This window comes from Rhea pennata, chromosome 3 (assembly GCF_028389875.1).
Source record: "Rhea pennata isolate bPtePen1 chromosome 3, bPtePen1.pri, whole genome shotgun sequence".
Lineage (NCBI taxonomy): Eukaryota > Metazoa > Chordata > Aves > Rheiformes > Rheidae > Rhea > Rhea pennata.
In genome coordinates, this window is record NC_084665.1 from 66,980,135 (window position 1) to 66,995,496 (window position 15,362).

The window sequence follows — 15,362 nt, forward strand, 5'->3', positions numbered from 1 at the left end:
CACAAGTGGCACAAAGAACTGAGTGTTGCGAAGAAAGCAAGAAACATGTGCAGCTGATACAGATTTGAGCACAGCAAGAAGAGAAACTGAATAAAAGGCGGACTGAACTTCTGCCAAAATGGTATTTTGTGCTACTCCACAAAAAGCACACACAAAGAGGAAATAATAATAATAATAATAATAATAATAATAATAATAATAATAATAATCTAGAAGTTTTCCCCAGGTGATTTGCTGAATAAAAAAGCACAATTCTTTGGCCCTCAGAGCATGATATTTAGTCAGATATTACTAGCATGCAAAGTAGTCAAGATCAGCTACAGCACTTCCGTATACCAAAATACAAATGACTTTAGTTACATTAGTATGAAGGCACTGAATTGGAGCCAGACTCTGTGTCTCTTGATGTCTGTACTAGACTGGTCCATCCACTGGAATGCCTCCTGGGAGACTAGGTAAAAATAACCTAGGAGGACCAATATTTTTATGTTTTGACAAAGAGGAAAGCATGTCAGTGCCTCTAGTAAAGCTCCTAAAGCTCTGTATCCATTAGTGGAAGAAATTATTTAGTATCATCTGAGAAGGTCAGGTTTCAGCAAAGTATGTCTAAAATCATTTCATTTTTTTGTAAAAAAATACAAACAGAACAAAGTAGTCTATATAAAATCTCAGGAGATAAACAGGCAAGTAGACTGACGGTTTCAGTTTGACTGGATGCATATACATGAAACCTTTAGAACAAACATGCAAGAAAACAAGCAAAATAGGTGAAAAATACTGTGAGACCAGATTTTCAATGGGTGACTGTCCTGAACAGACTTAAAACAGCAGGATCTTCTGGAAAAAGTAGAAATGCTGAAGTTAAACACTAACACTTTTAGCTTACAGATACTTCCCTACATTAGGCAGGAATCTCAGATTTAAGTTCAGTTTTCATGCCCTTGTAAGGGATGTTCGTTCCCCAGAGATTGTCATGAAGGCAGCAACGGAGGCAGAGAATACATCTTGTAATAGCTGTATCTAGTAGCTGATAAAGGAAAACTCACATACCCCTCACGGAGTTTCTGCTCTACGCTCTCCAGAAGGAAAACAGACTGAGGCCTTAGACAATCAGGGAGTGAATGGAGAGTACACTTGGAGGTCATGAAAAATATAATATTAATATGGGGGGGGGGGGGGACAAAAGCACATTTATGAGTGAATTTGGGAGTGTCATCCTGGGCCCTAATGGTGACAAAGCTTTTCTGTTTAATGACTGGACAAGCACAGTGTGAGCAATAGCAAGCTTCTGGGCCCTTTCCAAAGCAGTGTACAAGGTTAAAGCAACCTTCCTGGCAACTTCTTGTCATTAGCTCTTCCATCAAAAATGTCAAAATGCAATCATCAAGCATTTATTTGTTTTGATTTTTGCACCTGGAGATCACATTTTCACCCTTCTATTGTCATGAGAGACTTTCATTCTTTTTTGCCTTGAGTCATGGCATTTATCTGGCCATCCTTGATTGCTGAGTTGATCTTGGAGAAATAAATGGTTTCTTAATATTAGAAATGTAAATGCTCTGAGGAAGACAAAACTTCAGTGTAATCACCTTAAATCAGTGAGAACAGCTGGAATATAATGGAACAAAGAATATACACTGTTCACAGGGAATAAGAAGGTACCTCATAACCTTTAACAGATGATGGTAGTTTCCTAATACATCTCCTGTTATAGCAACAAATTCTTAATTAAGAGTTCAGCATTATAGAAAACTGTATCTGCCAACTGGTGCTCAGCTGCAAAAACCATTATCAGTCACACAAGTCAAATGTAACAGCTCAAATGCTGATGTTCATAGTTTTTAATGCAGGAAATAATTAAAAATAGAATGTACTAGTTCTATAAAGTATGAAGAACACGAACAAATGAGATGAACGATGATAAACGCACTCTTACTCCTGGGAAAGAGAACAGTTACCTGGAACCTTACACAGATGTAGTTTTTATGTTTTATTTGTATTAGCTCTGACCAGCCCAATAAAATAACCACTACACCGAAGTCTGACAGAAGCACCTACAGGTAGGAAACAGTCAGACAGAGAGTCTTCCTCTGGTAAGTTTTATATTTTGATTTTTTAAAGTGATTCATTGACCAATCTCTAGTCAAATCTGTCCCACATCAGTGGAGTTTAAAGCTATACTCCACTGGTGTCTACCTAAGAAGAAGCAATTTGCCCTGTGTTTCAAATGAGATATCTGAAGTGGGATCTTTCAAATTAAATCTTTTTGCAAATCACTAGTTTTATATTTATAACAACATATATTTATTGTAACAATGATACATAATTCTGAAACCAAATTAATATCACACCATGCAAAGTACTGGACAAGTATATAGCAAGGATAGTGTCCATTCTAAAACGTAGAAATTGTCAGGCTTAAGTCAGAAATCTGATGTTCTCTTGGCAAACATATGATCTGAAACTTGATTTTATTGGATTCATGCCTTCCCACATTATCTCTGCTAATGAAAGCCCCCATTAACTATCTATCCTACTGGATGCTGGTTTGCCTTTCCCATCTCCCTTCAATCTTAAATGCTTTTTAAAATGTAGAAATCTTTTGAGAAAGACACTGTTTGTCTACTGGCACCACTGTGATTCTCAAGAGCTTCTGTACATATATGCAAGTCAATTCATCCAGTTGTCCACAAGACTGTAACAACCATCTCCACATACTGCATTTCTATTCACAGCATTGCATTCCATGCACTGTCTGAATTGCAGCAGAGGACTAAAAGACTCATTTTTGAATGTTTTGTTTTTGTCCACTCTCTGCAAGAAGTAGCGCAAAGAGTTACTGAAAGAGGGGAATTAAAATTCCCCTCAAGTTCCCCATCAAGGAGCAGATGGGATAGAACTAAACGAATATCCTTAGCTGTCTGTATATTCACACTGGCTCTAAACCCAGCATTTAACTTCTTGAAAGTACAAAGCTTGGTACGCAAAGACACCTTCCCTTAAAAGAATGTTCACACTGAAGACTCATTAATCCTATTTAGAATACCTATAAATTTGGAAAGAAGGCAATACTCTAGTTATGTCTTGTTTAATTTTATGACTTCTTTTTTGGGAGTAACCCAATTGCATCAAAGAAAATACGCTCACAAAATACGTAGAGAAGAGCATACTCTACATAGCTGAGCATCAATGCAACACTACATACCTTCAAATTTTAAAGCCAGATAGCAAATCACTGCAAGAAATGATTTAGCATTATAACTATTTGACCCTACCCTGAGAAGCTTTTCATTGTAAAGTAACAATTTTATGCCATCTTTCTAGGAAAAAACAGAACCTACAACACTTGAAACACCAATGCTCACAGGACTTCCACTGAGAACCTCACAGTTTATTCTCATGGCAACGTAACTCTCTTTACAATTCAGACTTTAGTCTGGAATAAGATTCTGTTCACAGATAAAAATCACACACAGAAAACAGAAGGGCTGCATCTGCTAAAGAGGTTATGCCCCCAAAACTGACTGAGGTCCAGCTGTGCTATCTTCTCCATCTACAAAGTCTAACCTCTAAGGCACTCAGGCTCAGATACATCTAAGGTTAGACAACACCTTAATGACAGGCTGAAGTTAGAGCTTAGTCATGTAAGCTCTCACTGATTTTCCTTTCCTATTGCCCCAGCCTCCACGCAACCAACAACATACAAACTATGAGATAAGAAATTACAACATATGTTTGAGCTGCACTGCTGATTTCTTATTACCTTCCTAACAAGTTCTCCAAAAATATGGTATAGGTAATTACCGCAAGAAGGAAAAGGACCACTATTTTTATTTTACTGTCTGTGGGAATGAATATACTTCCCTATTTGCATGGGGGCTGCCTATCAGTAGAAAAGGAAGTATTTTATTTAATAATTTCTCTCTTTTCATTTCATGATTGCTCATGACGTTGGTTATTGCTGCTTGGTTTATACAAGCCAACTTTATTTGCTGTCATTACTGTTGGCTGTTAATATGCCATTACTGTTCTAAGGACTTTGTGTCAATTACAGGAACAGATGAGTTCTTAAAAAGCAGTGGTAGCAAACATTTTTCAAATATCTCTACTGAAAACGAAGTGAGAAACCAAGAGAAATTGTTTCTGAAGCTATCTCTAAGACAGTTTTCAGAGTTACCTGAATTCACAGGATTATGAAATTCATAGGATTACAAAATGTGTTCTGATTTTTAAAATTTTTCATTAAAATTGATTTTGATTTTGATTATTTGCATTGTGAGACAGCAAAGAGTGTAGCATCAGACACAAACATCCTAAGGGTATAACCACAGAGGATGAAAGAAATGACTGCCTTAGTGAGGCAATTCAGCAAGTCCTCTGGCGGAATACAGGCCAACACTCAAAGGTGATATAGTATGTTCATGTTCCTATTTCTCTTTTGTTTTGATAGGTATAAGTTTGAAATGGCTCTGACAAAGTCACTGTTGTTATAGTGTTTGAAAAATAACAGAAGAGGAATTTTTTGACAGGGTTCTGGAATGCGCACTGATCTGGCACTGCGAAGCTGCAAAATAGGCAACCATATTTTGTGCAGGAGATGAGTAACTGCCCTTATCTTATCATTCCATAAAAAAAGGTTTTTGTCTGGGCCTGTGAGTTCTCCTAGTATCTTTCTCTTTTCATAAGCACAAACAACTATCTTGAAACACAGAGGACCAGCCCATCAATGGCAAATTCTGTCTTAGGAAATCTCTAAACCACTGACTGCGGAGGTTGGGTGTGGAAATCATTTCTCTAACATCCAGTTTCTCACAGCATCTGATTCTGGCTAGGGTTAGGAGACAGGAAACTTAGGCTAAACAAGCCCTCCTTCTGATATCACATGGACACAGTTTTGTTCTTAGAAATACCTCTGTATTAATTACACTTGAGTTGCACAATACCTGGAATACCTTCTACATCCATGTATATACATACTAGCATCCTCTCCCCAGGCCTTTATCCATCAACAGAAAGATTTTTTACAAGAGGGGCTTCACCGTCTCTCCTCCTCTCACACATCTACACGCACAAACAAACAGCTCTGCAGATGGTTCTAATCCCATAGTTCATGAACAGCTCTGCCATCCCAGACACCAGGGTGTTCATATAATCACATATATACTTAGGCAGAGGTGACAAAAGCAGAAAAAAATATTAAGGATACTAAACAAACAGTATGCTTTTCCACATCCTTTGAAGTTTCACAGCAGGAGTCTCATGGACTTTTTTGTGACATTCATGCTCACCCTCCTCCCTGTCCATTTTCTTCTCCTCTATATATTTGCTCTTATTTTTCCTTTTATCCTGACTTCTGCACTTCTCCCCAGTCCACTTCTGCTACAACTCACTTGTCTTGCAACCAGAAATACCTTCTCCCTGGTCTTTTACCCCTTGCCCAAACAACCATTCCCCCCCACTTAAGCCCTCACTGAGCCTCACAGGGGACTCAGTTTTGAATCAGCAGGGAAACTCTTGCTTCTGCTCTTTTGGGCTGCCGCTTCCTTCCTCTTCCTCACTCTCCTCCTGCTGCTTTGCTGCTCACTGCTCTGTGACCTGAACTCCTTTTGGATCTCATCACAAGGAAGAGAATGAGTACAACTGACTGGCTGGTAGAGGGACTGACTCCCTAGCATTACTCACCTCAGAACTAGCCAAGGGAACCAGAGAATCAGAGGAAAAGCTGGGGAGTCAAAGAATAACATCTGTAGCTGGCATTTAAACAGCTCGCTCTCTCACGTATTCATCCTGATTCATCAATTTCCCTGTAAATTCCCCAGTTGTTTTCTTTTTCCATATTCTAATTTATTTGCTCTTTTTTTCCTCTGTGCTCTTTTTTTCCTCTGTGCATCCAAATACTGTCAGTATAAAGTTATTATCACCCTGCAACATCTTTGGATGTTGTTCTTGTTCCCGCAGGAACCTCATGCTCATTCCTCCATGAAGTCTTCCCTCTGCTTCAGCCCTTACTCATATATTGTTTAGGGTCTGTGTCTCATTTCTCCTCTTGACTTTTTCATGTTAACCTTCTCAAAATGGGTTTTATTGCATGTCGTACCCTCTACTTTCTCCCAAGCCATTATGAACACCTGAAGTGGAAAATATATACAGGCCATATACTTATGATCCATCCAATCAACACATAATTCATAGGTTACATACCTTGCCATATTTCTGTGCGTAGGATCCTGTAAGCAGCGAATGAAAAACTATGATTGTTTCATCCAAATCCCAAACAAATACACGCTGAAAACAGAAGTGGGGACAATATTAATTCACAAATAATGTCAAAGAGCATTCAAAGAGCTTTTCAAATTAAGCTGCATAGCACAGATGTCAGAAAACTCTGGGTCAAATATGACTCTTAACTTGAGGATAAATAGTTCTCTCAGCTATCTTTGCACAAATCGTAGTGATTTAAGGCTCTTTTTGTTTCTCCCGCATAGCTAATATTAAGTCTGTGGTAAGATATGCCATACAGAATACACAATGCATGTAATTTTTAAAATATATTATTCTAACTTAAAAAAGAAGATCCTTAGGTTGATCAGGGATTTGTGTTCATTTTCACTGGTGAACTATAAAAGCAACAGGAAAACTGAAATGTAAAAAGGTACAGTCTCTTCATAAGTTGTGAGCCTTGAAGAGAAGGAAAAAAGTAGAAAAATTTTTAGCAATTTCTGTATGCAATGACACCTAGAGCCAGTGCTCAGCACTGCAGCGCACCCTCTCAGCGGAGGGGGGCCCGTGTGGCCAGCCAGGTCCTGGCAAGTGCGCTCTCGGTGATATGCGGAGATGTTCAGCTAGCGCACGGGCAGTGGGCCTGGCCAGGCTGCTCGCTCTGAATGCCAGTCTCATGGCCGCGGGAGGCACACGACACACACGCACGGCACACTCCTCTGATGCCACAGCTGAAGCGTTTCACACATATACGAGCTTAGCTTCTTTCTCCTCCTGCCACAGTAAGGCAGCGTGCTGCTAACACAGGAGTAAAAAGACTATTAATTGCTCCATTGTTAAGAGGTCGCTTGCGTTTTAAATCATCACCCTGTATATTAGGCAGATAAACTTCTTCACTAAGGCTCTGTTTTTGCACATAAAGTATAGCCATCGCTTCACTTGCACATAAAGTACAGCCATCACTTCACAAACTACCTCATTGAAATCGGTAACACTACTGACAAGCTAAAGACAAACTTGTACTTAAGTGTTCGAAAAGCTGTGGCCAGATAATCTTGATTATTTTCTCTGCACTCATAATTAAACATAATTATGTTGAATAATACATGAGACTTCCTTTTAAAAAAAACTGTGACAAATTTGAACACAGAAGTCTCAGTTTTGTGGATCTATTGCATGAGAAACTGAAAGAGATCACGGCTTAGGTCTAAAAAGTGCAAGAATGAATCACATTTATTTTTCTATTGAACTTTGTCCTATAGAATAGTAATGTATTATTGTACACGCATGCTAAAATGGCCGCTAAGACCTGTTATATTCCGTTAATGAAAGAGTCTATGCTGTTTTCTGAAAAGCTCTAAGCTGTTTCCACAGCTGTAATTTGCAGAATTTATTTTCCATCAGAAGAAACCACCTCATTACCATTCATCGGTTACTACAGGACATACCTCCAAGTCACTGTCCGGAGGGGGTGATGGATTATTCTTCCGCCCTCTACCGCGGGACTTTGACCCAGAACTCCTACATGTTCTCTCATCAAGATCTTTGATTGGCGTGGAGGGACTCTGTACTGTGTCAAACTCCCCTGTAAAGTCAACCATTCATGACAAAATTAATGCTGGATTTTGAAATAATAAGTTCACTTTTTAAAGCGGCTCTTCTATCTATCTGGCAACAACACAAAACACACCCAAGTAAGAAAAACAGTGATTCTTGATTTGTCTTATGTAGATGGAATCTGCAGATGCCACAAACACTTCTGACTTTATCAAGGAAATGTTTATAAACCTTGGTAGAATAAGAGAAAGATTAAAGTAACACATACATATGTGCAGACCTATATACACACATACATAAGCATGTACAAAATATTGATCTACCCATGGGATGTGTATTTTACAAGTTATACTTAAGACTTCAGTTAAAGTAGTTTTTTTCCAATGTTTAGAGTTCAGCTAGAGTTATTTTCAAGTCCTGTGTTACTTTTACCAGAATACTCTTTGGTATTCCTCCACACACACACTGGAATCCCCAGTCATCTTCCTCCTCCTATGCCACCTGATCCTTATTAGAGTACACCTTTTTTTTTTCTTACCATATCTTAACCAATTAAATTATTGAACAGTAGATTTGAAACAAAAATGGAAGTATTTTAATAAACTATACAGTGTGTTCTTATAGGACTCAGGAAAGGTTAAGAACAAAAGAGGATCAAAAATGAACTCCACTCCATTGGCAGAGAGAAGTCATAATACTAAATGCAATGTTTCAGACACTACAAAAAAAGGACTAAGTCATACTTGTTGTCTTCTAATCATCCTATCAGGTACTGCTTGCTGACAGAGAAAAAACACAGAGGGCCTGTGATCTGGCATGGCATAGTTGCTCTTAGTGCACAGGTTTATCTCCAACTTACCCATTTAATCTGCTTTGCATCTGCTGTTAACAAATGGCTAGGGAAGCAGTTGCATTTTTATGCCATAGCTCAGTACCTGGAAATTACTGGAAAAGTACTCATGATGGCACATCTTCAGAATTAATTCTCAGGATGATTAATATTAAGGAATAGTACAAGATCAACTACAAATTATTTTATTTTATTCCTTTCCTCCCACTTGTTAAAGAATATTTCTATTAGCATCAGCTATACAAAACCAACAAAAATCACCAGCCAAAGAAAAAGACCAGGTCACATGGGTCAAAATAAGGAATATTTCCAAGTTTATTTGTGGAAAAAAGCATTTTGAAGCATTTTGAAGTCTTCCAACCACAGAAATCCAAAACAGTCTAACAGGAAAAATATAACTTTGAGGTTGTTCATGAACACAAATGGCTCTTCCTCACCACGCTGACGACAGGCCACTCAAAATCAGAAGTCAACATTATGTACAGCACTGGCCTAAAATGATGAGAACCCTAACTTATAAAGATATCTTATGATTGCTCTTTGGCCAGGGACACAGTAGGGGGTGTCATTTACGTTCATTTTAGAATGGTTTTCAACATTGTCTCCCATAGCATTTCAAGGAGATAGGGACCAGATGAGTGTACTAGAAATTGGGTAAAAAGAGCCTGAAAGGGACAGTCCTTGAGCAAAAGGGACAAAATCACAACAAAGGATATTCTAATTACATACAAATTAAAAATTTTTCATAGTGAGAGTACTTAAGCGCTTGACATTGCTCAACAATTCCTCAGAGTTGATACTGAGGTTGATACTGCTAAATAACCTCTTCAGCGCACCTCACTGAAGGACAGAGTGCACCCTCAGTAGTTTTAAAGACAATACCAAACTGAGAAAGCAGCTGATATGCTGAAGATCAAGGCTGCCATAGAGAGGGAGCTTGACAGGCTGCAGGACTGGGCTGACAGAAGCTTCACAAATTTCCACACAATGCAAACGTGAAATGTAAAAAATGTAAAATTTAGAAGATGTAGAAGTCCTGAATCAAAGATAGAATGAAACATGCTGTAGCAGAGGCTGCTGACTGGCAGGCTGCAGCACTGCACAAAAGGGCCTGAATATCCTGCTGAACATGAGCCAGTAGCGTGTCCTTGCAGCAGTGAAGATCAACCTCCATACTGGGCTGTATTAGGAAGACAGTGGCCAGTAGGTCGAGAAGTGTTCTTTTCCCTTTATTTGGAACTTTTAAGAACATGTCTGGAAAAATGCTCAGTTTTGGGTCCTCTAGCACAACACAGATATTGACAAACTGAAGTGAATCCAATGGAATCCCCAGTGGAGGACCTCCAAGACAGTTAAGGATCTGGAGCACAGGACAGAAGGAAAGGCTGAAGCACTCTTCTCAGAGGTGTACAGGGAAAGGGAAAGCAGCAATGGGCATCATTTGCAGCAAGGAATGTTTCTGTTAGATACAAAAAAAAAAAAAAAAAATCTTCACCATGTGAGTGACACTGTCAGATACTGTGACAAGTGCCCAGAGAGGCTGCGGAATCTCCATCCATGAAGATACTCAAAACTTGACCAGACACAATTTTGAGCAACACCATCTAAATTGGCCCTTCTGGGAGCAGGCTGGACCAAAAGTCCTCCAGAGGTCTCTTCTAACCTGCATAATTCTGTGTTTCTGTGGTCTTCCCTGAGGCATTCACTTCATCTTCCCTCCACGACAAAGAAGTAAACATATCTAGTTTAGCAAACTCAAGGATTTAGAAGAAAAAAAAATGCCCGTAATCCCAATGAAGAGTCTGAGAGTAATGTAATAGTTAAATCCTTCATCTCTTCCATCATTTAATTCTTTATACCTTACAGTGAAGATTATTATGAAGATGTTCTTATGGAAGATAAAGATGTTTTTATAATATCTAGTTTGGAAAAAATACTGTTGTATTTCTTGTGAGAATTTAAGCCCATAATGTCACATTCCAGAATGGGAGCTCTAGACACGATGAGGAAAAAATTCAATATTCAAGAAAAGGGAGAACATGAAGAACAGTTATCCAGCCTATTAGTTAGGACATTTACTTGGAAGAAGGACATATCTAGGTTCCACAGCCTTCTTCAGCACATACTGGATCATTTGACTGAATGACTGGAAAATGTGAATTACAAAGAGAGAGGTATTTTCAAGACCCAGAATCAACTTCCCTGTATCCCAGTGGAGAAGATGGTACCGATCCTCCACAAAACTGGAGGAAATTAAAACTGTATCCCTCACTTCCTGGGAAAGTAACTAATTATTCTGCTATTGCATGGAAGGATATACTGCTATTTTATTCTGAAATCAGATGATGAGTAGTCCAGTCTCACAAAACCAATGCACTTATTTGCTTACGCAGAATACAGTCGAACTTTCAGGCAGCACCTAAAAAGAAGTTTTAAGAACTGCAACTTGGGAATCCACTCCAGATACTGTTTTAGGTAGTTCTATCCTGATTTGGATATGGCTTATATGCATTCTTTAAAATTTTACCTTTAATCTAAAACTCTCATTTGCCAAGAAATGATGAGGAAATTAAACAGCAATAATTATACCTAATGATCCTGTGATGTTTTTACTTTGTCCCTACAGAATGGAGAGAAGGAGTTCTTGTTGACTAATCTCTTTTATGCCCAGTATGGTCTATTCCCAGCATGGTGTTGATGTTAGTAAGGACACTACAGGCAGTGGAGAGATCAGTAAGGTCACATTATCTCAGTTCTTTCTCTATAAAAAGAATGGGAAAATATATTTTGCACAAAATGGTGTTTCATAACTAGATTCCTTATGCAACGAAAACCCACTGACTTCCAAGTGATTATAAAAGACCTGTGTGCAAAAATACAATTTCCTAGTTTTTCTGAGAAAGTGGAAAAATCCTCCAAAATAAAAATCCAGAAACAAAAAGGTAAAAACTAAATAAATGTGTGTGAATTATTGCATTCTTACCACAAAAGTTCTTGTATTTATAAAATCTTAACATTTTACAACAAAATCAAGACTCATTTCTACAGTAATGCATTAAAACATCTGTTCTCAATGATTGTATTTACTCTACTCTACAAAAAATAAAATGTAACAAACCACTGTTCTAAATCTTCTCTGAAAGTATCTAATAGCTGAAGTAAATAACTTAGATTTTCATTTAGCATTAGTCATCACTAGTTGCCCCAGGCTTCTACTTGGGTCAACATTGTACATGATTGTGTAATTATCCATTAATCAGTACTTTAACTAATCACTGTATCTTGTAAGTTCTAGATATTTAAAGCCAACTTTATTTCATTAAGGTAATCTCTAAATCAGAATGACCAGCTGTATCTTACTTGAACGCAAAGTATGTATCTATTTTAGAACTGCAAAAGTCAGTGGTGCATGTTTTTTTGAACAACTGCAGGCTTAATTGTTTGATTCGCTTTTTACCAACAGTGGGCTAAAGGAGCAACTGCATTTTCTTATCCTAGGTTGTTTTAGAAATTCTGATAGTCAATGCTGGTGAAAAAAACCCTTTTAAAAATTCAGGCATATTTATCATAAAAAAGAGTACATGAGAAATTCTAGTAAAAGACAGACTGAAAACCTTAACCTTACAGAATTCCTAGAGCAGCTCATATTAGACAGAAATTTTTACTGCAATGTGCAATTTTCTACCTTTTTCAACAAACAATACGTGCCTAATAAATACACTTCATGAACATTACTCACTAGAACTATGGCAGCATCACAAGTTCAATAAATAAAAAGGAAAATGTTTTAACTTGAACATGGAATGGCCACTTTTTCACAGATGTTAAAATATTCATACACTAGTTCATGTCTAGCATGTTACAAAAGGAGGTAGTCTTTCATATTCAATACATTTTTTCTCAGCTGTAGTTCAATGCGAGTCTCTCTTTTTCCCTGTCGAAACACCCTTAAATTAGGCCACTTAAGGAGGGAAGATGCATCGGCATGGGCCCATATAAGGGCTTAATGATGATTTCTGTCATGTGTAATGAGAGTAGCATACAGAAGAAAAGCTAGCACCAACTGCTGTAGGCTTGTTCTTAATCTGTTCAACATGAACATGTTCCAGTTCTTTCACCAAATTCTACCAGAAGCAGGAAGCACTGAAACTCCTCCAAGTCTGTCAATGAGGCTTCCACGCATATTGCTACCTCTGAGCCCCAGTGGCCCAGTCACAGCTTGAAAGGTCTCCAAGTAATGGGACCTTTGCCAGGACACCCTCTTTTTTTTTAATAGCAGCAAACCCCAGAGCCATTTCTGGAAATAATCCCTCCAGCAACTGTGGTATCACATGACTAATAACACAGAATAATCAACCAAGCGTGGAGAAAAGCTGCTGAACGAACGTGGCCCAGGCCACACTAAAAATTGACTGTAGTTGTAATTGCATTGGAGAACAACATTTCTGTGATCAGACACCTGAGCTCTCTCAGTGCTTCTTATAACAGACAGCTAGCTATACTTCAGTCCCTGTCTATGTATATTTACTTTACATTTTTCCTGTGTCTTTGATAACACCATCTCCTAGAGAAGTTTTAAAGGATGGTTTCCTTGCGGATACTAAATTAAGAGAGATTAAGTTCTGTTGCATCCCACTAAGGAAACTGGAGCTAATATATTAAGAGTGAGTCATCTTGCCTAACTCTGGACACATGAAAGTGAGGTGGCTAAATATGAAGCTTTTACCTAGGCTCCTTACACACCTCTCTCTCCTGCTAGAATTTTATTAGCCCTAGATTAAATACATATAGGTACTCACCACCTGAGGCAGAATCCCTTAAGGATTCATCTAACTTATCCTAGGATGAGGTGAATTACCTTTGGAAATACCTATTTTTCTGCTCACCGATACTCTCTGGTAACAAGTGCATTTTGAAATATCCTTACTTAGTGGAGGTATGATACAAACCCAGAAGAGTTAAGTCCAAGGAAAGGTTCAGAAACAGGATCTAACAGAGGTGTGGGCTGCATGAACTAAGCCTCATCCTACACTCTTAATGGATTGACTTTTCTTATACATTCCAAAAGCCACAGGATACTAGAGAGAGCAGCCAGAAGATGGCTTCAACATTATAACCCCTTTTCTGCTTGCTTGTAATGTGTCTTGCTTGTTATGAGTAGCAGAAAGAGTAATGTCTTTTTGAATTTTCATCTTCTTTTTTGACTCAGCCTATAAATATAATTGTAATTGATTTTTAACTCTTGAACTGATGAGGGTTTATTATGAAAAAAAGAACTGCAGTATGTGTGTGGGGAATACTGGAGGCTTTGACTCGCTATTTGAATTAGTAGCCAGCAGAAACAGTAGATGAGTGAAGTACCTAAAGAATCTGTGTTTTATCATAGGCTTTAAGCTAGCAAGCAATGAAGGTCTGTCAGATAGCAAGTGAATATGATGAGTCAGGCTGCAGAGCTATGGTATAATCTACTCTATCTGAAGTGATCTTGAGGTCCAAGACACTGCACCTCACTGAGACAAGTGTGTTTTTACAGTGACAGACAAGGACACAGGCATGCCATGTGTTCTCAAAGTAAGTGTTGCACTCTGAATGGAGAGTCGCATGATCTGTTCAACGCTTCACAGAAATAAGGAGTGTATGGGCAGTTCACAAGTTCAGATGCCTAAGTTACTTAACAGAAACACAGGATTATATGCTTAAACAATCTACAAACTGATAGAAGATAAGTTCTATCTTCTAAGAAGATAAAATCCTTACTGTTTCATAGATGTGCAGCCCTCAATATTTACTTACAGCTGATCAGCCTGTGTAACATTTCTTTCTGTTGTCAAGCTATTCTATATGAAGACATTTCATAATACACAATGTATCATTACAGCATTTCTAGGAAACACAGATACACAGATGAGAGAAAAGGCTGAGACAAAACACTGACTGAGTTTCTCAAATTAAAATATGGAATAACAGAAAAACAAGAAAAGATACACAGGAAATGCACAATCATCTAAGTTATTATTTGTGAGTGCTCTTTCAATCTTCTAAAAATGCATTACATATGATCTATGTCTATTATGGATGTCCTGTAACTGTTAAATTTCACTTAATTATAAGTTACCTCTTTTTTTTCCCCCCTTCAATATGCACTGTGTTCTGAGACTACTGATTAACATTTTAAACTTTTATCAAAAACATAGGAATGTGGATCGGTACACATCCATACCATACCACAGCATACCACACACACACACACACACACACACACACACACGTACAGCCTAAGGAAAACACACCTAGCAAGGAAGAATGCCAGCTCATGTAACTGAAGTTTGCAAAGTTTTAAGCAAATTTAGGCAGTTGAAAGCAGGTTCTCTATGAAATATGTAGTCTTTCCTACAATTTTTTAGGCAATATAAAACCTTTTCTTTGTACAAATTCATTATTATAATACAGCACTTTTCCACTATACTTTTCAGCAGTATGGGTCAATTGTTCAGATGAGAATTAGGAAAATGATTTGTGCAGTGAGTTGGCTTTGTGATTAAAGCATGATTTTCTTATTCAGAGTCTGATCCAAAACCCACTGAAGTTTGTTAGTCTTTTCATAAATGGTCACAGATGTAGTAAGGCAGACATTGCTGATGCTGTATGAGTGATGCAAGCGTCCCTAGAAGACAATGTTCTAACAGCAGTGGCCCAGGCTGCAGGACATGGAGATAGGCATATATGACACAGTACT

General features: G+C 38.1%; 1 protein-coding gene across 6 annotated transcripts in view; it reads right to left on the reverse strand.

The window, feature by feature from the left end:
• The window catches only part of EYA4 (EYA transcriptional coactivator and phosphatase 4), a 157,318-nt gene that overhangs the window by 18,197 nt on the left and 123,759 nt on the right, over positions 1–15,362 (reverse strand). For all 6 annotated transcript variants that reach the window (XM_062570896.1, XM_062570893.1, XM_062570897.1 and 3 more), the window contains 2 exons: positions 7,668–7,804; positions 6,202–6,285 (listed from right to left, as the gene is read on the reverse strand). In XM_062570896.1, coding sequence (XP_062426880.1) covers positions 6,202–6,285; positions 7,668–7,804 — 221 coding nt within the window. The remainder of the gene's footprint in view (positions 1–6,201; positions 6,286–7,667; positions 7,805–15,362) is intronic.